This window comes from Aquarana catesbeiana, linkage group LG11 (assembly GCF_042186555.1).
Source record: "Aquarana catesbeiana isolate 2022-GZ linkage group LG11, ASM4218655v1, whole genome shotgun sequence".
Taxonomy (NCBI): domain Eukaryota; kingdom Metazoa; phylum Chordata; class Amphibia; order Anura; family Ranidae; genus Aquarana; species Aquarana catesbeiana.
Window position 1 is genome coordinate 117,587,737 of NC_133334.1, and position 21,813 is coordinate 117,609,549.

Below are 21,813 nucleotides of genomic sequence, written 5' to 3' on the forward strand. Positions count from 1 at the left end.
GTCAATAGTTTAAGATTAGCGTGATTCTACGTTTCCAGATTTTCCTTCTTGTAATAATGTTTACATGAGAATTGCAGCTTCTGAGGGGTTACATTTTTGGATATAACTCCTCTCAAATCTAATTTATTATATTTGTCTTAGCGCAGTTTCTGACACTTTTTTCCTCAATTTCTATTGGACCTAAGGAGCTCTGTGCATTTTTGGTTTGTCTCCTCTTCTTCTCCAGAGTCCTTCTCCAGTGACAGACACAAGACTCCTGGGCTATCCTGCCTCCCCCTTCAGTCTTGGCTGCTGTGATCCATAAAGGACGCCAAGTGGCGTCATGATGTCACCGTTGCTCAAGCCCGGCCAGCTTCGGAGATGCACATGCGCAGTTCCAAAGTCACCCTAAAGCTAATCTTTTTACAGGCAGCCACTGTCCATAATTGACATTTATGGACAGCTTGTAAATCAGCTGATATTTACAAACTGTCTGTAAATTTGCAGATGGTTGGCAACCCTGCTAACTGTATAAAATTAAGAGTGATAACCTTTTAAAGTTACTCTTTATCACTCTGCAAGGGGCTAATAAATACAAGGTCTGAGTGTCAGTCACAAATGATGTTTGAATTGCTTTAAGTGCTTGTTAAAAATCCACCTATGCTCAGAATCATCTTGAAACTATGGCTCTGGTGTGACTTTGGTTAGCTGATTTTCATAGATTTTGTATCCATGTTGAAAACTGAAAAATGTGAATTTTAAACTGTAGGCTAATTTTTTTTAGATCCCACAGGACCAATGGGAAAATGTATGATAAATACATAAACTGACAAATGCAAGTCAAATAACAGGATAATGAACATTTAAATGGTTGCAGATTTCCCCTTATATTCTCAGCCATTATTGACAAGTTCCCTTGTCATTGACAAGTTCCCTGCATTGTAAACTATTTTTATATGACCAAATGTATAGATTATCTTTTAACATTATTTGATTCAAGTATTCAACTATATAATTGACAAAGCACAGTTTTTCATAATTGATATTTAATAAAATCATTCTATTTTTGATTGCAAGTACTTGAATAAAGTGATGACCCTGTGGGTTATTTCTAAATCCTGTGTCCTGTAAGAAAGAAATCACTAAGGGCTAGTAGTTTAACCCAGTGTTTCTCAACTTTTTTTCATAGAGGTACCCTTGAAATACCTTTGCAGTCTCAGAGAACCCCTGTTAAATATTACTACATCTGCAGGTTATGGTACATTAGCGTGATGGCCACTGGAAAGAAAGCTCTTTACATTTGTGGTCATTGGTAAGAATTCCCCCATAAAGATAGCTAAAAGAATGTTGTTGCCATTGGTTACTTAGGGTATGGAAAATACCTTACCAGTCTCAAGGAACCCCTGCTAGTAATTACTACATCTGCAGGTCACAGTAGTTGAGTGATTGTCACTGGGAAGATTGCTCCTTACATTTGTGGTCTTTGGGAAGTATGCTGCCTCAGCCCGGGTTCACACCTATGCGAATTAGATGTGCATTTCCGCACATCTAATTCGCATAGCAGGAGAATGTGACTGGCTCCCTATGGAGCCGGTTCACATATCTCCGGGGCGGCTGCGGTGCGCACTGCACAAAAACGCTGTGCGTCTTTGGCTGCGTTTCAGGGCTGAATTCAGGCATAGAATCGGCCCTGATTCGTCCCTGAAATGGTGAACAGGGACGCACAGCGCTCCTGTGCGGTCCGCAGCGAATTATGGTGTGAACCCGGGCTCAAAGTTTGCTCAGGAATATTGTTCCCAGCAGTTACTTATCTGTAATGCTAAAATTGCTCATGGAGCCTCTAGCAACCTCTGCAAGAACTCTTTGGTTCCACTGAACCCTGACTGAAAAAAAGACTGGTTTAATCTGCCAGAGGCAAAGCAGTGACTATTTGATTTTTCTATGGTAGAACAAGACACATAAATTATGACTGTTGCAAACAGTAGGGAAGCCCTCCTTAGACCAAGACATTGGCCTAGCAGTTTATTAATGCCAAAGCCACTTTAACACTTCCCAAACTTTTACAAAGAAGGACTGCCAATGTACTTTGCAAGAAGACGTTACCTCTAAAATGGAACTGCTGTGAAAAATATAGTAGCTAATTTCCTTTTTGGCAAATACAAAAATGCTAATGCAAGCCAACACTACCATTATTTCAGTATTTCCAGTTGGCAGTGAGGTGTGTGAAAGTGATGGCTAGGTTGCATACGATTGTATAATCTTGTACTGGCACATGTAACTAGTACTATAAAAAACACTGAAAATTATACTAAACACAAAGTCACATTGAAAATGGCATGCCAGCAATTCACCTCGGTAACAGCAGTTGCAATAAATGGGAAAGGCCATCTTATGTGCTAATGCGGAATCTGTTTTTATTTAGTTGAGTTTATAATAAATACACAGCCCTTCCCACAAACTTTTTTTTGTAAACAATAAAAAAACCATATCATTCTCTTTGGACTGCCTTTGTTTGGTTTGGCACATCAGGCGATACACCCTAACATGAAAAGGGAATATCTTTCCTGAAAGGGTTAGACCAGCCTTCCCTAGACTCTCTTCCTTCCCATAGTTCGAAATAACATATACAAGACGTGTTAAAGCCCAAGACAGTCAGACTTCATCAAGGAAAATGTCAACTGAATATTTGATAATGTCCCAGTAAGAGGGCAGAAATTGTTGCTCTTTCCTTTTTGTCCCCAATTTGTTTTTAGGAATAGTGTGTTCCTCATAGTCCATTCAGCCACACATACAGGGGACTTCACGTCTTCTTAGGTTTGGACAGCAGAACTCGTGTCCATCAGTATAATATCTGTCCTAAGGAAGAAAAAGTAATTATTAAAAGAATGATCTTGATACTATATTTCAGCAAAAGAAAATATCTGATAAAAATATTGCTCCTATCATTGTTGAAGATCTTCTAAACTCTCAATGTTCCATATTAACCTTATGCAATTAAAACATCTATTAGAATACGTAATGCCATTGTTTTGGATAAATATATAGATATGAGACTTGTTTTGTAATAAGGATGCATATAATGTAACCTCAGTTAAAGGGGTTTTAAAGGCAGTGCTCACAATCACTGCCAGCCTCTCTTTCAGGATTTATTTTATTTTTATTTATTTATTTGAGGTACTTATATAGCGCCGTCAATTTACGCAGCGCTTTACATACATATATATATATATATATTATACATTCACATCAGTCCCTATGCCCTCAAGGAGCTTACAATCTAAGGTCCCTATCTCACATTCATACCTATACTAGGGCCAATTTAGACAGGATCCAATTAACCTACCAGCATGTCTTTGGAGTGTGGGAAGAAACCGGAGTACCCGGAGGAAACCCACGCAGACACAGGGAGAACATGCAAACTCCAGGCAGGTAGTGTCGTGGTCGGGATTTGAACCAGCGACCCTTCTTACTGCTAGGTGAGAGTGCTACCCACTGCACCACTGTGCCGCCCAAGGATAACATGTACTATACAGTGTATGTCATTTTGTAAAATTCTTCTTCTAAATACCTTATTTCTCCTCACCGATCAACAGTTGGGTAACAGCCTGTTGCTCTCTTCCTCCAATGTATGTATTACAGAAGGAGTGACCGCTGATCCATGAGGAGAAATAATGTATTTAGAAAGAATTTTACAAAACGACATACAGTCTATAGTACAAGTTACTATAGCAGAGGGGCTGACAGTAATTGTGAGCAGTAATTTTTATACTGCTCAGAACGTTTCTGGAAGCGGAGGGAAGAGAGGGCTCACACACAGGAGCTGACAGGCAGGGATGGGAGGGGGGAGAGGATTGGGGAGAGGAGGACAGAGGAGAGCTGCAGATGATGGAGGCACGTAAACTGACCACGGTGTCAGGGCTCAGCAGCCATGGTCAGTTTACAGGGGGGAAGGCAGAACCAGGTATTTTAGGTGATAGATGTAGCCAAATTACACAGCACAAGCACTGTGCTGTATAACTTGCTTTAAAGGGACAGGATTCTTTTATTTTTTTATTTTTTTATTTTTTTTAGGGTAACAAACCCTTTAAGGCCCGTACACACAATCCGAAAATCGGACAACAAATAGCGCTTAAGAAAGCGATTATACGATAATCTGATCATTAGTACACAGTTTTCAGGAGCTGATCATGACATATAGTTACATGGTTACATAGTTACATAGTAGGTGAGGTTGAAAAAAGACACAAGTCCATCAAGTCCAACCTATGTGTGTGATTATGTGTCAGTATTGCATTATATATCCCTAATACATTCAATATTATCCGAAGGGACAAACCCGAAAATGTTTCTTGTATGATACCATATTGTACGACTTTCGTTTAAGCAGCACAGTTTTTGTCTGAAAATACAATACAACATTATATCACTTCCGATTTTTTTTATCCTGTCATACGAGAAATTTCGGAATTTTAGTAACCTATTCAGTTTCAAAATGCGACTAGCAAGCGAAAGTCAGACGATCTGCTGTCCGATTTTCAGATCGTGTATGAGGCCTTAGAAAAGCACAGCAATGGATCCTCACGTGTGCACATCTGAAGCCTCCATATGTTATACTGCTACTCATACCTTGGTTCACTGCAATGTAAGATGAGCAACGCTATCACTTATCAAATGATCTAGTGCATTTTTAGACTGTCAGCAAATAATATAGGTTATCCTCTTATGTAGTTTAAAGTATTTTAAAACGAAGGCTATCAGAATTTTAAAATAGTTGTATATTTCTTAAAAATGATTAAATCTATTTTTTGCACACAACTAAAATATGTGTAGTTTAAGTGATACCTCTTATTGGCCAACCCAAATTATTAAGAATGCAAACTTTTGGACCCTGATGAAGATATTTTCGAAACACGTTGGATGTCCCATTCCATATTTAAACTGTCATTGAAACTCACGTGTTGTGCAGTGTTATATGGTAATCGGTATCACCACTGTTGAATCAATGTGTGCTATTATGTAGTGAAGGCATACCCCACTTTTAAGTACACAATGGGGTACAATAAATAAATACAGTGTCAAAAAACAGTGCGCACCATTGACCACCAATGCCAGCATACAGTGCCCACCAGTGGCAGCAATCAGTGCCCACCACTGCCCACAAGTGCTACCAGTGTCCATTAGCAATGCCAGTCAGTGCTGGCAATCAGTACCGCCTATCAGTGCTGCCCATCAATGCCCATCACTGCTGTCGATCAATGCCCATCAGTGTCACCCATCAGTGCCACCCATCAATGCCCATCAATGCTCATCTGTACCGCCTACCCATGCCGCCTATCAGTGCCCACCAGTGCCGCCTATTAGTGCCCATCAGTGCCGCCTATCAGTGCTCATCAGTGCCACATATCAGTACCACCTATCAGTGCCCATAAGTGCGGCATATTAGTCCTGCTTATCAGTACCACCTCATCAGTGCCCATAAGTGCCACCTCATCAGTGCCCATAAGTGCCACCTCATCAATACCCACCAGTTCAGCCTATCAGTGCCCATCAGTGATGCCTCATCAGCGCACATCAGTGAAGGCGAAAAATTACTTAGTTACAAAATTTACTGATAGTAAAAAAGTAAAAAACATTTTTTTTCAAAATTTTTTGGTCTTTTTTTTTGTGTAAAAAATAAAAAACCCAGCAGCGATTAAATACCACCAAAATACCAAAGCTCTATTTGTGTGAAGAAAATGATAAAAGATGTCTTTGGGTACAGTGTAGCACGACCGCGCAATTGTAATTCAAAGTGTGACAGCGCTGAAAGCTGAAAAATAGCCTGGGCAGGAAGGGGGTGTAAGTGCCTGGTAGGCAAGTGGTTAAACGAAGTTGAGCCTCCTGGAGGTTATTTTTAAATGTGATAAATAAAAGTTTATACTTTTTACATAAAACCATTTGGTGGTATAATTTGGCTGCCGTTTAAAAGTCCTACAAAAAGAGGAATTGTTGTTTACCAGGTTATTCAAATGTAGCCTTGCGTTAAAATACAGGTGTATGTATGACTACACTTTAGCTAACCCACTACCCCCCCCCCACCAAGCTAAACCGCATCCGACTCCCCCACCCAAACTGCTTACTTACCTCTATTGCGGATCAGGACATGGCACCCTTTGTGTTTATTGCCTGCCCCACAAAAATCTTCTTAGTTCCCATTGACTTGTATAGCCTATAAATCAAGAGTTGGGATTTTTGTGGAACAGAGTATAAACACTGGAGGAGGCTATAAGATTTTAAATTACAAAGTTTAGGCAAGCTTTGGAAGTACAGTATCTCACAAAAGTGAGTACACCATACATTTTTGTAAATATTTTATTATATCTTTTCATGTGGCAACACTGAAGAAATAACACTTTGCTACAATGTAAAGTAGTGAGTGTACAGCTTGTATAACAGTGTAAATTTGCTGTCCCCTCAAAATAACGCAAATCACAACCATTAATGTCTAAACCGCTGGCAACAAAAGTGAAAATGTCCAAATTGGGCCCAAAGTGTCAATATTTTGTGTGGCCACCATTATTTTCCAGCACTGCCTTAACCCCCTTGGGCATGGAGTTCACTAGAGCCTCACAGGTTGCCACTGGAGTCCTCTTCCACTCCTCCATGACGACATTACAGAGTTGGTGGATGTTAGAGAACTTGTGCTCCTCCACCTTCCGTTTGAGGATGCCCCACAGATGCTCCATAGGGTTTAGGTCTGGAGACATGCTTGGCCAGTCCATAACCTTTACCCTCAGCTTCTTTAGCAAGGCAGTGGTCGTCTTGGAGTTGTATTTGGGGTTGTTATAATGTTGGCATACTGCCCTGCGGTCCAGTCTCCGAAGGGAGGGGATCCTGCTTTGCTTCAGTATGTCACAGTACATGCTGGCATTCATGGTTCCCTCAATGAACTATAGCTCCCCAGTGCCAGCAGCACTCATGCAGCCCTAGACCATGACGCTCCCACCACCATGCTTGACTGTAGGCAAGACACACTTGTCTTTGTACTTCTCACATGGTTGCCGCCACACACGCTTGTCACCATCTGAACCAAATAAGTTTATCTTGGTCTCATCAGACCACAGGACTTGGTTCCAGTAATCCATGTCTTTAGTCTGCTTGTCTTCAGCAAGCCTGTTTGCAGGCTTTCCATCATCTTTAGAAGAGGCTTCCTTCTGGGATGACAGCCATGCAGACCAATTTGATGTAGTGTGCGGCGTATGGTTTAGGCACTGACAGGCTGACCCCCCCCCCCCACCCCTTCAACCACTGCAGCAATGTTGGCAGCACTCATACGTCTATTTCCCAAAGACACCTCTGGATATGATGCTGAGCACATGCACTCAACTTCTTTGGTCGACCATGGCGAGGCCTGTTCTGAGTGGCACCTGTCCTGTTAAACCACTGTATGGTCTTGGTCACCATGCTGTAGCTCAGTTTCAGGGTCTTGGCAATCTTCTTATAGCCTAGGCCATCTTTATGTAGAGCAACAATTCTTTTTTCAAATCCTCAGAGTGTTCTTTGTCATGAGGTGCCATGTTGAACTTCCAGTGACCAGTATGAGAGAGTGAGAGCGATAACACCAAATTTAACACACCTGCTCCTCATTCACACCTGAGATCTTGTAACAATAATGAGTTACATGACACCAGGGAGGGAAAATGGCCAATTGGGCCCAATTTGGACATTTTCACTTAGGGGTGTACTCACTTTTGTTGCCAGTGATTTAGACATTAATGGCTGTGCGTTGAGTTATTTTGAGGGGACAGAAAATTTACACTGTTATACAAGCTGTACACTCACTACTTTACATTGTAGCAAAGTGTCATTTCTTCAGTTTTGTCATATGAAAAGACATAATAAAATATTTACAAAAATGTGAGGGATGTACTCACTTTTGTGAGATACTGTATCTATCAAGAGAGAAGTATGGGCAGCTGTCTGTGGCCTCAGGTCGTTTTCATTCAAAAACCTGTAACATCCATAATGTATGCAAGTATCAGAATTTCCTATCTCTATACATGTTCCTTTAAATCCAGTGCAACAGTATGACAGGTAGGGAATAACATTCTCAAAAGGAGAGGTCAGCAATTGCATCTACCATATTTCTATGCTGACTGTTTCACTTTAAACTTTTAAAGCAATATTAAAGGTTGCTTTTTTTAAAATATAATAATAAACACGTCATACTTACCTGCTCTGTGCAATGGTTTTGCATAAAGCAGCCCCCAGCCTCTTCTTCTGGGGTCCCCCGCTCCTCCTCTTCGGCGAGTGCCCCCCACTAATGCGGGCTTGCTCCTGTGCCGCCTTGTCTGCGCCCGTTAACAAGGATCGAGGGGCTTGGCCCCACCCATCGGTCCTTATCACAGCATTTGACTGACAGCAGCGGGAGGAGGAACAAATGCCGGGAGAGCCTCGGCTCTCATGCACAGCGCTGGATCGGGTAAGTATAATGGGGGGGGGGGCGATAAGCAGATCATGGGTGCAATGCAGGCCTCTTGCAGGCCCTGTGATTAAGCTGTTTGGTTGTACATTGTATGGCCAAGCAGTTACACACTAACAGGAAGCATCAATGAACTACCACAGCACCATGGTAGTTCATTAGTTGAGAACTACAAGCTGACAGCCGCAAAGACTGCCGAGCCCTGTAGTTTTGTAGAGAGCGAGGGGAGAAAGGGTTCCCCCACTTCCTGCCACATCTGGGAGCCAGGGAAATGCAGGGGCCAGTGGATTTATAACATGTTGCATGTTACATCCTGAACTTATCCTAGGCTCTGTTCACATCTAGGCATCCCGCATGCCGTATCGCAGGCTGAATCGCCACGATCCCGAATAACGGCTAATTGCGGGACCCGTCACTTCCAATGGACCCTCGATCACTGCGTGATTTTGACACGATTGTCATCTGACAAATCACAGCAAAATCCTGCAAACAGAATCGCGGTAAGCCTGTCGCCCAAAAGAAGTTCTGTTTGCAGGATTTTACCACAATTCCTCAGGCAACAATCGCGGCAAAATTGCGCAGTGAGCAGGATGCCATTAGAAATTACGAGGATCGCAAAGGTGTCGTGATTTGCCATGATTTGGGATCGTGGCCAGAATCTCAGCGATTCCGCCCACGATCCTGGGTGCCTAGATGTGAACGGAGCCTGAAGGTAAAAAACCTTTAGGCTTTGGAACCACTTTAAAATGGTCTCTAAACAGCACTGAGTGGGTAATAAAGGTGTCTACAGACGATAACATTGCCCAGTCTAGAAATTTTCATTTGGAACTTTGAACACTCTTTGGAGGAGATTTACTAAAAGTGGTGCACACAGAATCTGGCGCAGCTGTTCATAGTAACCAATCAGCTTAGAACTTCAGCTTGTTCAATTAAGCTTGGACAATAAAACTTGGAAGCTGATTGGTTACTATGCACAGCTGCACCAGATTCTGTGTGCACCAGTTTTAGTAAATCTCCCTCTATGTGTCTATGACTAACCTTTATATTCTGCAAGAAACCCTGGGCCAACAGAACTCAGATTATGTGTGCTGGGTAGCTTTAGTGGACTATAGGTAAAACAGAGCTGTGCTAATCAAAATATGTATACTATCATAATGCAATTCTGCGCAGTAAAAACAGTTGATAAATATAAGAAGATGTATCAACATGAAAAAAAAAATTTATACAATACTAACAGTGTCACAAACATAACAAAACAAGTCCATTCTCCATACAATAGTGAAAAAAGTCACATAATAATAATCTCAGTGCAAAAAACAATGTGCAAAGATGAAATGGATTCACTTTGATGTCATCCACACCACTCCCATGCTCCTCCATCTTATTTCACACAAGAGGCTTACCACAGAGCCATCATCCCTAAATCAGAGAAGTCATAAAGCACTTAGGTTGATGTAACCATCCAGCAAAAAAGATGAACCCAGGATCTTGTAGCCTCTCCTCACTAGACAACATGGTCTCACAATTCACAGGGTGCTTTTTGACTTATCTGATTCAGGAGGTCATGGCCTTGCGGTAAGCCTCTTGTGTGAAATAATGTGGAGGAGAGCACACAGGATGTGTGGATCACATCCAATTGAATCCCTTTCATCTTTTCACCTTGTATTTTGCACTGAGCTTATTAAAATGGGACTTTTTCATGGACTTGTTTTGTTATTTTTGTGACACTATTGTTAGTATTGTATACTTTTATACTTTTTTTGCATATTGATTCATCTTTACTTATATCTTTATCAATTGTTTTTACTGCACAGAATTGCATTATGATGATATACACATTTTCAGATTTTTCTATGCTCTGATATTTTGATATACATATGCATATTTTGGTCGGATTTCTATGATCATATTCACAGTTTTTTCTATGCTCTGTAGACCATTTGTATCTTGTGGTGTACTAGCTGCTTTTCTTCTTGAAAGGACCTTAATTGCTATTCCATTTTACCCTGAGGTAAGTGAGGCATACTTGAGTGATAAGGATATATACTTAGGCACCTGCATTTAAAAAATACATCTTTCTGGGCAGTCGAACTGTGACTGCACATAAGGTTGATGTTTTATATCCATAGGCACCTTTAGAGGCCAGCATTTTTACAGATACATTTAAATATTTAAGTTACATACTGTTTTATGGTTCTTCTTTTTATTTGCATTAGCAGTTCATTTTTTTCAGAACAAGCTTTCAGGAATCTATCCCTTTCTTCTAGGTCCAAGCAGTACTGATACTCAAATGTTCAGAAGCACTAATTGGACCTAGAAGAAAGGGGTAGACCCCTGAAAGCTTGTCCAGCAACAGTAACTGTGAATGCAATTGGACAAGTATTATGAACAGTACCTAAATGTGGTGTTGCTAGTGCAGTAATATGGCTATCATCACCTTAACTAATTGTCCCTAAAGCCCCGTACACTCGGTGAGAAAACCAGACGCAAAAATTCAGCTTTATCGACGTGATCATGCAACAGTTTTCGAGGGCCGATCAGGACAGGTTGTGCGAAATTAGCCAAAGGGACATGCACGAAGATTTTTGGTGTACAATTTCTGAACAAACGATATCTGTGTAATCGGTACAGGAATCGTCCGAACAAAAATGTTTTACCAATACAGCACATTATCGGAAACAAAAAAATAACCCAGGATGAAAAAAGACCCTTCGTAAACAATATTGCTAAGCACCAAAGATGCTCCAAAAATAACAAAAAAAAAGTCAATACACCATTGAGATTTTAAATGCTATAATGGCTCCCAAAACTGAAACTGCAAGTGCTGGCCCATTAATATCTTCTGTCCAGTACTCCATTTGGAATATGAGAATGCACAAATGGATGTGAGAACAAATGGAGGTGCGCAGAGCATTTCAACAATTATACAAGTCACAATGAAAATCTGTATGTATAGAATATAAGGAAAAGGCATGGGCAAAGGGTCATATGCACATGACATTACTTCCGATACATGCTACAAGGAAGGCACGCAAAAGGGGAAGTTTTTAGGGATCATCTGAGAAATTTTGTCTGCTTAAGTAGCATTCTCGTTTGTGACTATGAAATGGCGTGCAAAACGAAAATTCTGAAAGATCAGTCATACAATTTTCTCATCTTGTATACGGGGCTTTAAGGACAACTGTGCCTTTGGTACAACTGTCCTTTTTATTACTTGCTCCCTGCTGACATAATCTAACACTTACCTTGGCCCGCATTCCAGTGATTTTCACTGTGCTGTTGTGCCTGCAGCCACACAGACTTTCTGCAGAAATCATCCCTGCTGGGTCCTCTGCTTTCTGTGCATGCGAGCAATGGCTCCTTTCACTCCATCTCATACTCATGGCTGCCAGGAGTGGCCCTTCAAAGTACTGCTCTGTCCATAGGAATGAATGGATGCACATGCTCAGGAAAAGGACACTCTTAGGAGAAAGTTTGTGCAGGCCTAGGCAGAGCGACATTGTAAAGATTTCTGTAATGGGGGCCAAGGTAAGTGTTAGACAGAGTCAGCAGCACTCAGGGTGTGTGTGTATGGGAAGGGGGGGGGGGGGGGTATACCAAAAGTTCAGTGTCCTTTAAAAACATTCCTGTGTTTTACTCATTTAATAAAAAAACTGTAATGTTTGAAAGCACACAGACTGATATCGCTACAGCTAAAATGTGTACAAGCTGTGGGCCACAAGCACTTACAGCAGTATATTCACAAGTATTACTACATGGTAAATCCAACAACTTTAACTGTAGATTGCCACCCACCCAATCACTGTGATGGGGTCCTGAAAAAAGCTGCTTGGTGTCTGTGAGTTCTCCATTTGCGCTTGTCCCAGCGGCAAAGTAGGAGCATTTTGAAGGTACGCCTGAAGGAGCGATTGCAGAGTGCATAACACATTGGGTTGACAGTACTGTTCACATAGCATAGCCAGTAACCCAACTCCCATAGTTTAGTTGGAATGCAGTCCTTGCAGAATGTGGAGACTAGCACCATAATATTATAAGGAGTCCATGTCAAAATAAATGCCAACAATATAGCACTTAGAGTCCTTGCTGCCTTCTTTTCTTTAATGAGTGAATTACTTTTCCTCTTTCCATGTCGGGTTTTGTCAATCTTGGCTTTAATAATAGTTGATGGTAAAGCTAAGGCCTGGGACTTGGATGGTTTCCTAGATACCTCCTGCTTTCTTCCATTGGCTTCATTTTCAGTGTCCTCTCTTCCAAGAGTATCATTAGAACCACGAGAACCTGTGGGTGTCCCAACTACAGAGCTGACCATAGGTAATCGCATAACAGCAGAGCAAATGCTTTTCATTTCATAGGGGTTGTCATCTCCATCAGAGGAAGAGGACACAGAATCTGCAGAAGCAGCATCTTCCATAGTATTCCAGCTTCCATTACTTTTATGCTGAGGATAGCTTCTGAGTGATGGGCTGGCAGCAAGTCTATTAGGAAAACAGCAAGTTCTCCTCACCCTTGGCACAGATGTCTGTGATCTTGGTAACCGTTCCGATTCTCCCATGCCACTGCTACTGCCACTTCTGACACTACCCACGGGCCGGACAATGTTTTCTGTCTCAGAACCCTGTAGGCCTGCCAGTTCCCTGCTTCTGTTCTCTGTCTCTCTATAAATCCTCCAATACAGTATAATCATGATAGTAACTGGTAGATAGAAGGCAGCGATGGCAGTGCCAAATGTAATAGTGGGTTCTGACAAGAACTGAATGTAACATGCATCAGGCTCCACTGTCCTCTCCCCCACAATATACTGCCAGCATAATATAGCAGGTGCCCACAAGATGAAAGAGATAATCCATGCTAATCCAATCATGATGGCAGCTCGTCTTGGTGTTCTCTTAGCCCTGTATGTTAGGGGCCGAGTTATAGAAAAATAACGGTCAAAGCTAATAATGAGCAAGTTCATTACAGAAGCATTGCTTGCAACATAATCTAGTGCCAGCCACAGGTCACATGAAACATTGCCAAGCGCCCAGCGTCCCATTATAATGTAGGTGGTATATAAATTCATTGATATTGCACCAATGATGACATCAGCACACGCTAAACTAAGAATGAAGTAGTTGTTGACAGTTTTTAGGTCACTGTTCACTTTGAAAGCCAGGAAAACCAGTACATTTCCAACCACTGTGATGAATGAAAGGATTCCTGTTGTAATGACAATTAGCACCACCTCCCAGATGGCATGTGCTCCAAATGGGTTATGGTATGGTGGCTCTGTAGAATTTGTGGTCAGTGGGTCAATAGTAGTATTGTTCATGATTAGAAGCCAGGTAGTCACCGATTCTTGCCCAGCATTCTGATGAAAGGCTAACATGACATCTTCCAAATAAGCTTGGTTGAGGGCCACTTTTATCCCAGCCTTTTAAATCCACACCACAGCAGTGAAATCCTGCAAGAAAAATAAAAGCAGAAGTCAGGATGATACAGGGACATGGATTATGAATCGTAAAGCTGTAAAACCTTTTAGAAAGAACATGGGAGTTGTCAGTAAACTGTAGGCTTCTATGAGGAGCACAAGGTATACACATTACAGGGAAGCATACTGAAGAAACCTAATAACCTACTATGTTCACTTTCATATGTGTAGTGTAACTGTATAGAGTTTTGCTGTATTTCACCTGCATCTTACTCTCATCTTTACAACTTTGGCTGTATGTCTGTCTCATTACTACATTCTGTGCTTCTCACCCGCCTCTCTTTCTGCTACCTGTGTCCCTGTAATCTGTAACTAAACAAAGCCGCATTTATGATCTCTGTTGTTTGAGTGTTGGAGGAAGGAGTTGTGTTGCTGAAGGAATCACCTCCACCCCTTGTACCAGGAAAGTAGGGGAGACAGAAGTGGTTAAACAGGTTTACTTTTAACAAGAAAAACAATCAAAGAAGGCGGAAGCAAAAGAAAGAGGGAAAAAAAAAACGATGTAGTTAATACTGTATGTAGTACGCAAACCATATGTTACCGATAGACCTCCTTTCCTTGGCAGCCACTTCCTGAAAACTCCTCCTACCATTTAATCTTTCCTACCTGTGTATCTTTTTATGGCTCCACCTGTCTTCTGTTGGTGAAAATGTTTTTCTTATATCCCTATATCTTCTGCAAATTTTAGATTCAGATTATTGCACAGAATTTACTCTGCAACCTCCAAATATATATACAATAGCATATCCTTTAAGTTAAGGATATTAATAAATAAGCTGACAAATGTAAGCCATGGCAGCAATCTGAGCATCTCTCACAACAACTTGACCAGTTAACCACAGATCAATAGCACTTAAAAGTACTGTACTTGTATCATAAAGAAATGTGTTCTGTTACACTGGCAAATCCCTGAAGTTTATTGCTGACAGTTTCATAGAAAAGGGAATGAAGGGCATGCTGTTTGAGTTAGGATGGGAATGGCTCTTTCCATCCTTCCTAGTCATGGGAGATTTGCCCTTAATATCTTCAGTCAGTTTTCATAATTGTTTCAAAAAGTTTCAGAACTACTTATTCCTGTATGGATTTTCAATGAAATTTACTCCAGGTGTATCTCATTACCTATGTTTATATATACATTTGACATTTTGCAGGTTCTTACTATCCATTTTGCCCTTTTCAATTTCCCACACTGGTAACTGACCTATCTACACACAATATGTTGTGTAGATTGCAGAGGAGATAGGGCAAGAACATGAATAATTTATGGCCTAGCTTAATAAGTGTCTGTAGGAAAAAATTGAGGAATTCCTGGTCTAAAGAATCAAAGTTTGATGATTACAAGTTCCTGGCATCTAGAGTATGGCTCACGCAGGCAATACACAGGCATTACACAAGGGAATGACCTTGCATTTTCAAATAATTCTACAAATAGAACTCTGGTAGGTTGTATGCCTCATACTATGTTTTGCTGTACTTTAAGTCGATGCTCACACCCAGAAGTAGCAATCAACCAGTTAAAAGACTGATGCTTTATAACAGTACACATATCTGCATTTGATCTGTTCTGCATTTATACTGGTGATGGGTGATCAACTGATCACTGAGAGCTTCTGCTATAGTACACTTTGTACACTCGTGGAATTGAAAGAGGCCACATCTGTGCTCAGACTGGACCTCAGCAATGACTGAGCCTTATGGGTAACTGGCTGTAGTCATATTATTCATTTAGAGGAGAGTTTTTAATTTCGTAGGCCTGTGTAAAAGTTTACGAGGACACTATTAAAGTCTGTAATCACATAATGGGGCTGTTTTCCCTCTTATTAGCTTACTGTGGAAATAACAGACTTTAACCTCACATCACATACACCTGCTGCGGGCCTAGGGCATGTTAAACTTAAATCACAGTAAGCTGAACTGAATGGAAATAAGCCTTCAGTGAATGACATTTTATTTACTATGGGACACAGCTACTTGAAGCCCAATTCTGGAAAATCACTATAGGAGGTGAAAGGGGGAGTTAGGCTTTCATGACAGAAAAACATTATAGAAAATATTGCAGCCTGTGGAAATCAGCTGCAAAATCATCTAAAACAGTGTAGCCCTTATCAACTGGAAATATTAAATCTAAACTGTTAAAACACTGAGGCATTAAAGAAATGATAAAAAGGGATTCAAGTAGCCCAAAATTCACCGATTTGATGTACCTGGCCCAGAGATCCCTGGAAAATTGTCTGGTTCTCTTCAAATAAACTAAGACAATATTCTGTTGTTTTTTTTTTTCATTTTGGATAGCTTAAGGGAGGGTGAGAACCACAGTTTTTGCCATCTGCGTTCCTTTGGGGAGCTTCCATTCACTTCCTCTCTAATAGCCAAAACAGGAAGTGAGAAGAAATCCCTCCAAAATCAGGGAATTCTTGGTTGTCACCAGGGTCACTAGAACTAGTGTCCCCATTGGAAAATTGCTCCTCTAATATTGTTCTGGGGACAGCCCAAGATGTGGGACTTTCTTTCACTTTCACTCTTGATGAAATTGTCAGGGCCATCTTTAATATTAATTGGAACCTGGGCAAAAAATTTCTAGGCCCCCCCCCATGCAATTACACTCTCCATCTGCTCTGAGGCAAACAATAAATAGCAGCTAGACTTAAAATCAGTTTACTGTATCAGATCAGGCAGCAATAGCGATTGGTTGCCAGTGGATACAGCATATCATTACTGCTTACTGACTGGTTGCTAGAGGTTCCAGCACACATTGTGGCTCACTGATTAGTTGCTAGAGGTTACAGCAAATGATTTCTGCTTGTTAATTGGTTGCTAGAGATTGCTGTACAGTAATACTGCTCACTTATTTGTTGCTAGAGGTTACAGCACATCATCTCCTCACTGCAGGGGGGCACGATATACATATGAATGCCACCTTTATTTACATATCAATGCTGCCGGCTGCAGCTATTTACTTAGGAGTACCACCGCTATTTACATATGAATTCTGGTTATATACATGTAAACACAGGGTCTGCAGGTGAGTCATCTGTACACAACAATAGGGCAGAGCTGGGCAGCATTAGTACCAGCACTTCACACTGAGATATCAGGACACAGCACAGGACTAAAACTTCAAGGGACAAGGGAATTTAAACTGGGATAGTTGGCAAGTATGAGGCAGTTGCTTTGGGCCCCACAACAATGACAGGGCCCAGGGCAGCTGCCCCTTTTGCCCTGCCTTAAAGACGGCCCTGATAATGGTAAACAGAACAAAACAAGAGGGTGAGGGTACAGAAAGCAAAAAACTGACAGGTGTTCTGATCCCTATCCACTGTGTCAAAAAAACAAAACAAAAAACATTTTGCCATTAGTTATAATTCAGGCCCCATTCACATCGGCATGATTTGACATGTAATTTTGGGCCTATTACCGGCAATAAGAGTGTCCCAATCATCGCTGACTTTGTGGCACCGCACCGATTTCCAAATGTAGTTCCTGCACTACTTTTGGCAACTTCAGGAGCGATTTCAATAGACGTATGTGCATTAACCTGCACAGGTGTCTTTCAAGTCGCCCCTGAAGTCAGACTGAAATGCGGCTTTGAAATTGTGCTAGTTCAGATGAATTTGCATAATTTCAAAGCCATGTTCAGTGTGAACGAGGGATTAGGGAACTTGTGGCCAGATATGGACATTCAAGTGCTTACATATTAAAGCTAAACTCCAGGAATTCAGCTCCTTTGTAAAAAGTGAAGGCACACTATGAAATAAGTCCAATGGGGTGCATGACACCTCCTGGACTTATCTCTATTATTTACATCTGACAGGCTTATTGCACTCCCAGAAGACAGCTAATGCTGTAGCTTTGGAAGCCTGATGCAGAACCCTCTGGTTTCTGACATCTTCAACAGTAGAGTCACTGCAGCTGCTATACCTGTCCCTCTCCTCCCCCTGCCCAATTACAGAATTCTTTGTATTATGTGAACTCATTCACAAAATACAAAGACTTCCGTGAATGGGCAGCAGTGGGGAGGGTTGGGGGCGAGAGCTGCTCTGTGTGCTTCTCTCTTCTCACAGCTCACAGTGTATCTTCCAGGGGAGCCATAAACATGCCAGATCTAAATAATAGAGACAAGCCCAGGAGGTGGCATGCACTTACTTGGACTTAACTCATAGTGTGCCTTCACTTTTTACAAAGTGGCTGAAATCTTGGAATTCAGTTTTAAAGCAAGCACTCACTGATCTATGTAGGGTCAGAGGTCAGTGAAAAGTTGTTTTTAAAGCTTATTTGCTAATTTGTAAGATTTGTAAATACTTGAATTAAGTGCCCATAGTCCAGCTAGGTTCACTTTAAGGGTTCCAAAAATCATGACCGGGGGCCACCAACTCATCAATTTTGGTCTACCTATTGACAATGGGCAGGTGACAGGTAGACCATAAACAGGTCCCTGCCTTCTAGGTGCTGGCCTCCCCCCCATCAGACTCCTCCACCATGCCTCCTCTGTTGTCATCAATGCACAGTGGAGAGTGGGAGGCAGCATAGCTCAGGAGGGAGGGCGAGAGGAGGAGCTGGCCAAATTAACTTTTCAAGTTACCTGCAGGTGATTGGTTGCTAGAACACAGGGCGGTTCTAAACAACCAATTGTCAACTTGTTAATATGAAAGGTCATTCTGGAAGCTCCCGCTCCCACCTCCCATCCAGAGCTGTGCTGCCTTCCACTCTCTCCTCTGTGTACACAGGGTAATGTTAAGTAAGCAGAGGACACTGCTATGGGACACTGCTATGGGAGGGAAGGGGGGGCAGAGGACATTACTATGGGGGAAAGAGGGGGGGCAGAGGACCCTACTGTGTGTGTTGGGGGGGGAGATGTGCTGGGTGGTAGAGGACAATGCTATGGGGGGAAGAGGACACTACTGTGGGCGGAGGTGATGTGAAGGGGGCAGAGGACACTGCAATTGGCAGGAGCACCCCATAGCAGTGTCCTCTACCACCCTGCACATCAACCCCCCACAGTAGTGTCCTCTGCCCCCCTTTTCCCCATAGCAGTAACCTCTCACCCCCATTCCCCCCTCTTAGCAGTGTGCTCCGCCCCCTCTTCCCTCCCATAGACAGGTATTTAAAAAATCTGAATTCCCAGCAAGTGGCTGGGGATTTGGATTATAACATCCCCCCTACCCTGGTGCCCTAAGGTGGTTGCCTAAGCAGCCTTATGCTGGCTCCCAGCATAAGTCTGCTTAAGCATCCGCCTTAGGGCGCCAAGGTAGGGGGGTGAGCGGTAAAAGCAACTTGCTGGGAATTCAGATTTTTAAAATACTTGCCTTCCGATGATCCCCTTTATTTTCCTCCTGGAAGCCAGCTTCTCCTCCTCTCCCTCCCACCAACATTCAGCTGCTGCAGGAGGAAAATCCAGGGGATTAGTTCCAGGAAATGCCTCCCCCACTGCCCCTCCTGTCCTTGTTCCCCTTTTTTTTCCGCTTCCCGGCCCTCTGTGTGCTCTCCTTTCAGCAAGGACAACAACCAACAGGGCTCCTAAAAATATTGTAAAAAATAATAAAAAATAGAATTGTAAAAAATAAAAACTAACATCATCCACTGCCCTACTGACATCGTCCACTGCCCTACTGACATCGTCCATTGCCCTACTGACATCGTCCATTGCCCTACTGACACTGTCCATTGCCCTACTGACACTGTCCACTGCCCTACTGACACTGTCCACTGCCCTACTGACACTGTCCACTGCCCTACTGACACTGTCTACTGCTCTACTGACACTGTCCACTGCTCTACTGCCTGACACCATCCACTGCCCTACTGACTGTCACCATCCACTTTTAAGGTAGGCTAAGTTTGTATTTTTACAGTGACATTTGTTTTATTATATTTTTCTATGTTTTCCTCACTATTTAGTTAGGCCTTGCAAGTTAATTTCTTTTAAAAAATGCCACCGAACCTCAGTGATCTTTGATCTCTTTCATGTTGTTCAGGTACACCTCCCTCTCTCAAAGGTTGCCTACCCCTGATCTAGACTGTTCTGCCAAAATAAGAGCATACTGGGAAAGTGTTACATAAAAATACATTTCAATTCCAGGACTACAATAGAGCCTCTCTGAAACTTTCATCATTCTTTCTTGCCCTCAAATACTGTACCAATCTGCCGACAAATTTTCAACGTAGCAGCCATCGATGAGTGCATATTTCTGCTTCGTTCTTCCCTGGAAAGTGAGTAGCAATGTATAATGACTTCCAAGGCATACTCATTATGTCAAAACTTTCTGCTGCTATGCATAAGGTCAAAATTTCGCGTCAGAATGGTAGATATCAGCTTCCTTTTATTGTTCTAAGAACATTAATCAAACAACTTCTCCTCAGAAATAAGCTAGTTAAGGTGAATAGTGTATTATATTCCCAGGTCTCCTAGGCAAACAAGAGGTTACGAAGTGTTCTGGCTCTGTGGAGTTCTGGTTTACTCTCTCTACTCCCCTCCCCCTTTTACCAGTGTAGGTAAACAGGTGATCTTGGGGCAAACAGCGATAGGAGACAGGTGTACACAGGACAGGCACGCAAACAGCTAGTAACTACAACACTGAAATCTATAGAGCGTTGCATCGCTTAACCTTTATTATGCCAAAGTCCTGGAGACATTCCATTAACCTTTACTGTCCCTAATGTCCCTGAGTTTGGCTAGTTAATACACAAGTTATGCCTTGTAAATTAATCTTGCCTTTCATAGCTGTAGTTTACGTTATTTCATATGCATGTAGTTTTAACTATAACACTCTGTCATTTAAAGCTAAAGTTTCTGTGTGATTTTTTTAGCATAGTTACATTGGTACAGCTGTGACTAGAGTTGCACAGAAACCCCTTTTTTAGGACCGAGTACAAGTACTGATACCTTTTTTCAAGTACTCGCCAATACTGATTACCAATACTTTTTTTAATGTCATGTGACAGTGGACTCTGTCAGTAGTTTTTTTATTTAATTTATTTTACACTTTTATTTTTATTATTTTTTACATTTTATATATTTTTTGTTTTACAATGCTTTTTTTTTGGAGGGGGGGGAGTAGACGGTGTCAGGTTTATTTTTATTCTATTTTTACAATTTTACCTTTTAAATATTTATTCCAATTTTATCATTATTATTCATTTTTTTTAATCAGCTCTGTTGGGGGGGGGGGCTTTGGTGAGATATCAGGAGTCTGAACAAACCCCTGACATCTCCCCTTTGAGACAGAGAAAGGAACTGAGGGCCCAGATTCCCCAGTCCCTTTCTCTGCAGCCTCAGCTGCACTGAAAATTAATGGACAGGAGACAGCGGCTCCTTCCATTCATAGACTGAGACATCGTAAATACAGATGTAAATTCAGTTATGAATGAAGGTCCAGTGCTGAGTGGCTGCTCCTCTGTATGGTAACCACAGGGGGGCACTTGCTCAGCACTGTCACCATTTAGAGAAAGCCTTGAATTTTTTTCATAGCATGCAAGGCGTTTTCTAATTGGTCCCCACCCACTTCTCTACCTTGTCCAATCAGAGAATGCCTTGTGTCCTGTAAAAAATGCAAGGCTTTCTCTGTATGGTGGCAGTGATGAGAAATAGACCCCCTGTGATTACCATTCAGAAAGGGAAGCCACTTGACACTGGACCCAGAAAGCTGCTGCTATCTCTGTAGTAGCCCTGTAGTGCCCTGTTTATACCACAACGCTGGTGTTATGTGCAGTGCATTGCAGTGCAGAAAAATGCAGCATGTGCTGGCACTGCATGTCACTGCCCAGCAGCGCCATGCACTGTACTGCAGTGCAGTGACATTAATAAAGTGCCAGTACTTGACACACTTTAAAAAAAGTTGAAAAAACAAAGTGAAAAAACACATGGGCTGCCATTGTTGAACTTTCCTTTTAAAAATGCTAGTTGCCGGCG

General features: G+C 41.9%; 1 protein-coding gene across 6 annotated transcripts in view; it reads right to left on the reverse strand.

Annotated features, from left to right (window-relative positions):
* Positions 1–2,368: 2,368 nt before the first annotated feature.
* The window catches only part of CHRM1 (cholinergic receptor muscarinic 1), a 459,583-nt gene continuing 440,138 nt past the window's right edge, over positions 2,369–21,813 (reverse strand). For 4 of the 6 annotated variants that reach the window (XM_073604944.1, XM_073604941.1, XM_073604942.1 and 1 more), the window contains 2 exons: positions 12,236–13,880; positions 2,369–2,835 (listed from right to left, as the gene is read on the reverse strand). In XM_073604944.1, the coding sequence (XP_073461045.1) occupies positions 12,240–13,805 (1,566 nt within the window). In that variant the 5' untranslated portion in view covers positions 13,806–13,880 and the 3' untranslated portion in view covers positions 2,369–2,835; positions 12,236–12,239. Of the gene's footprint in view, positions 2,836–12,235; positions 13,881–20,042; positions 20,202–21,813 lie in introns of those variants that run through there. The other 2 variants (XM_073604945.1, XM_073604947.1) reach the window with 2 other exon arrangements.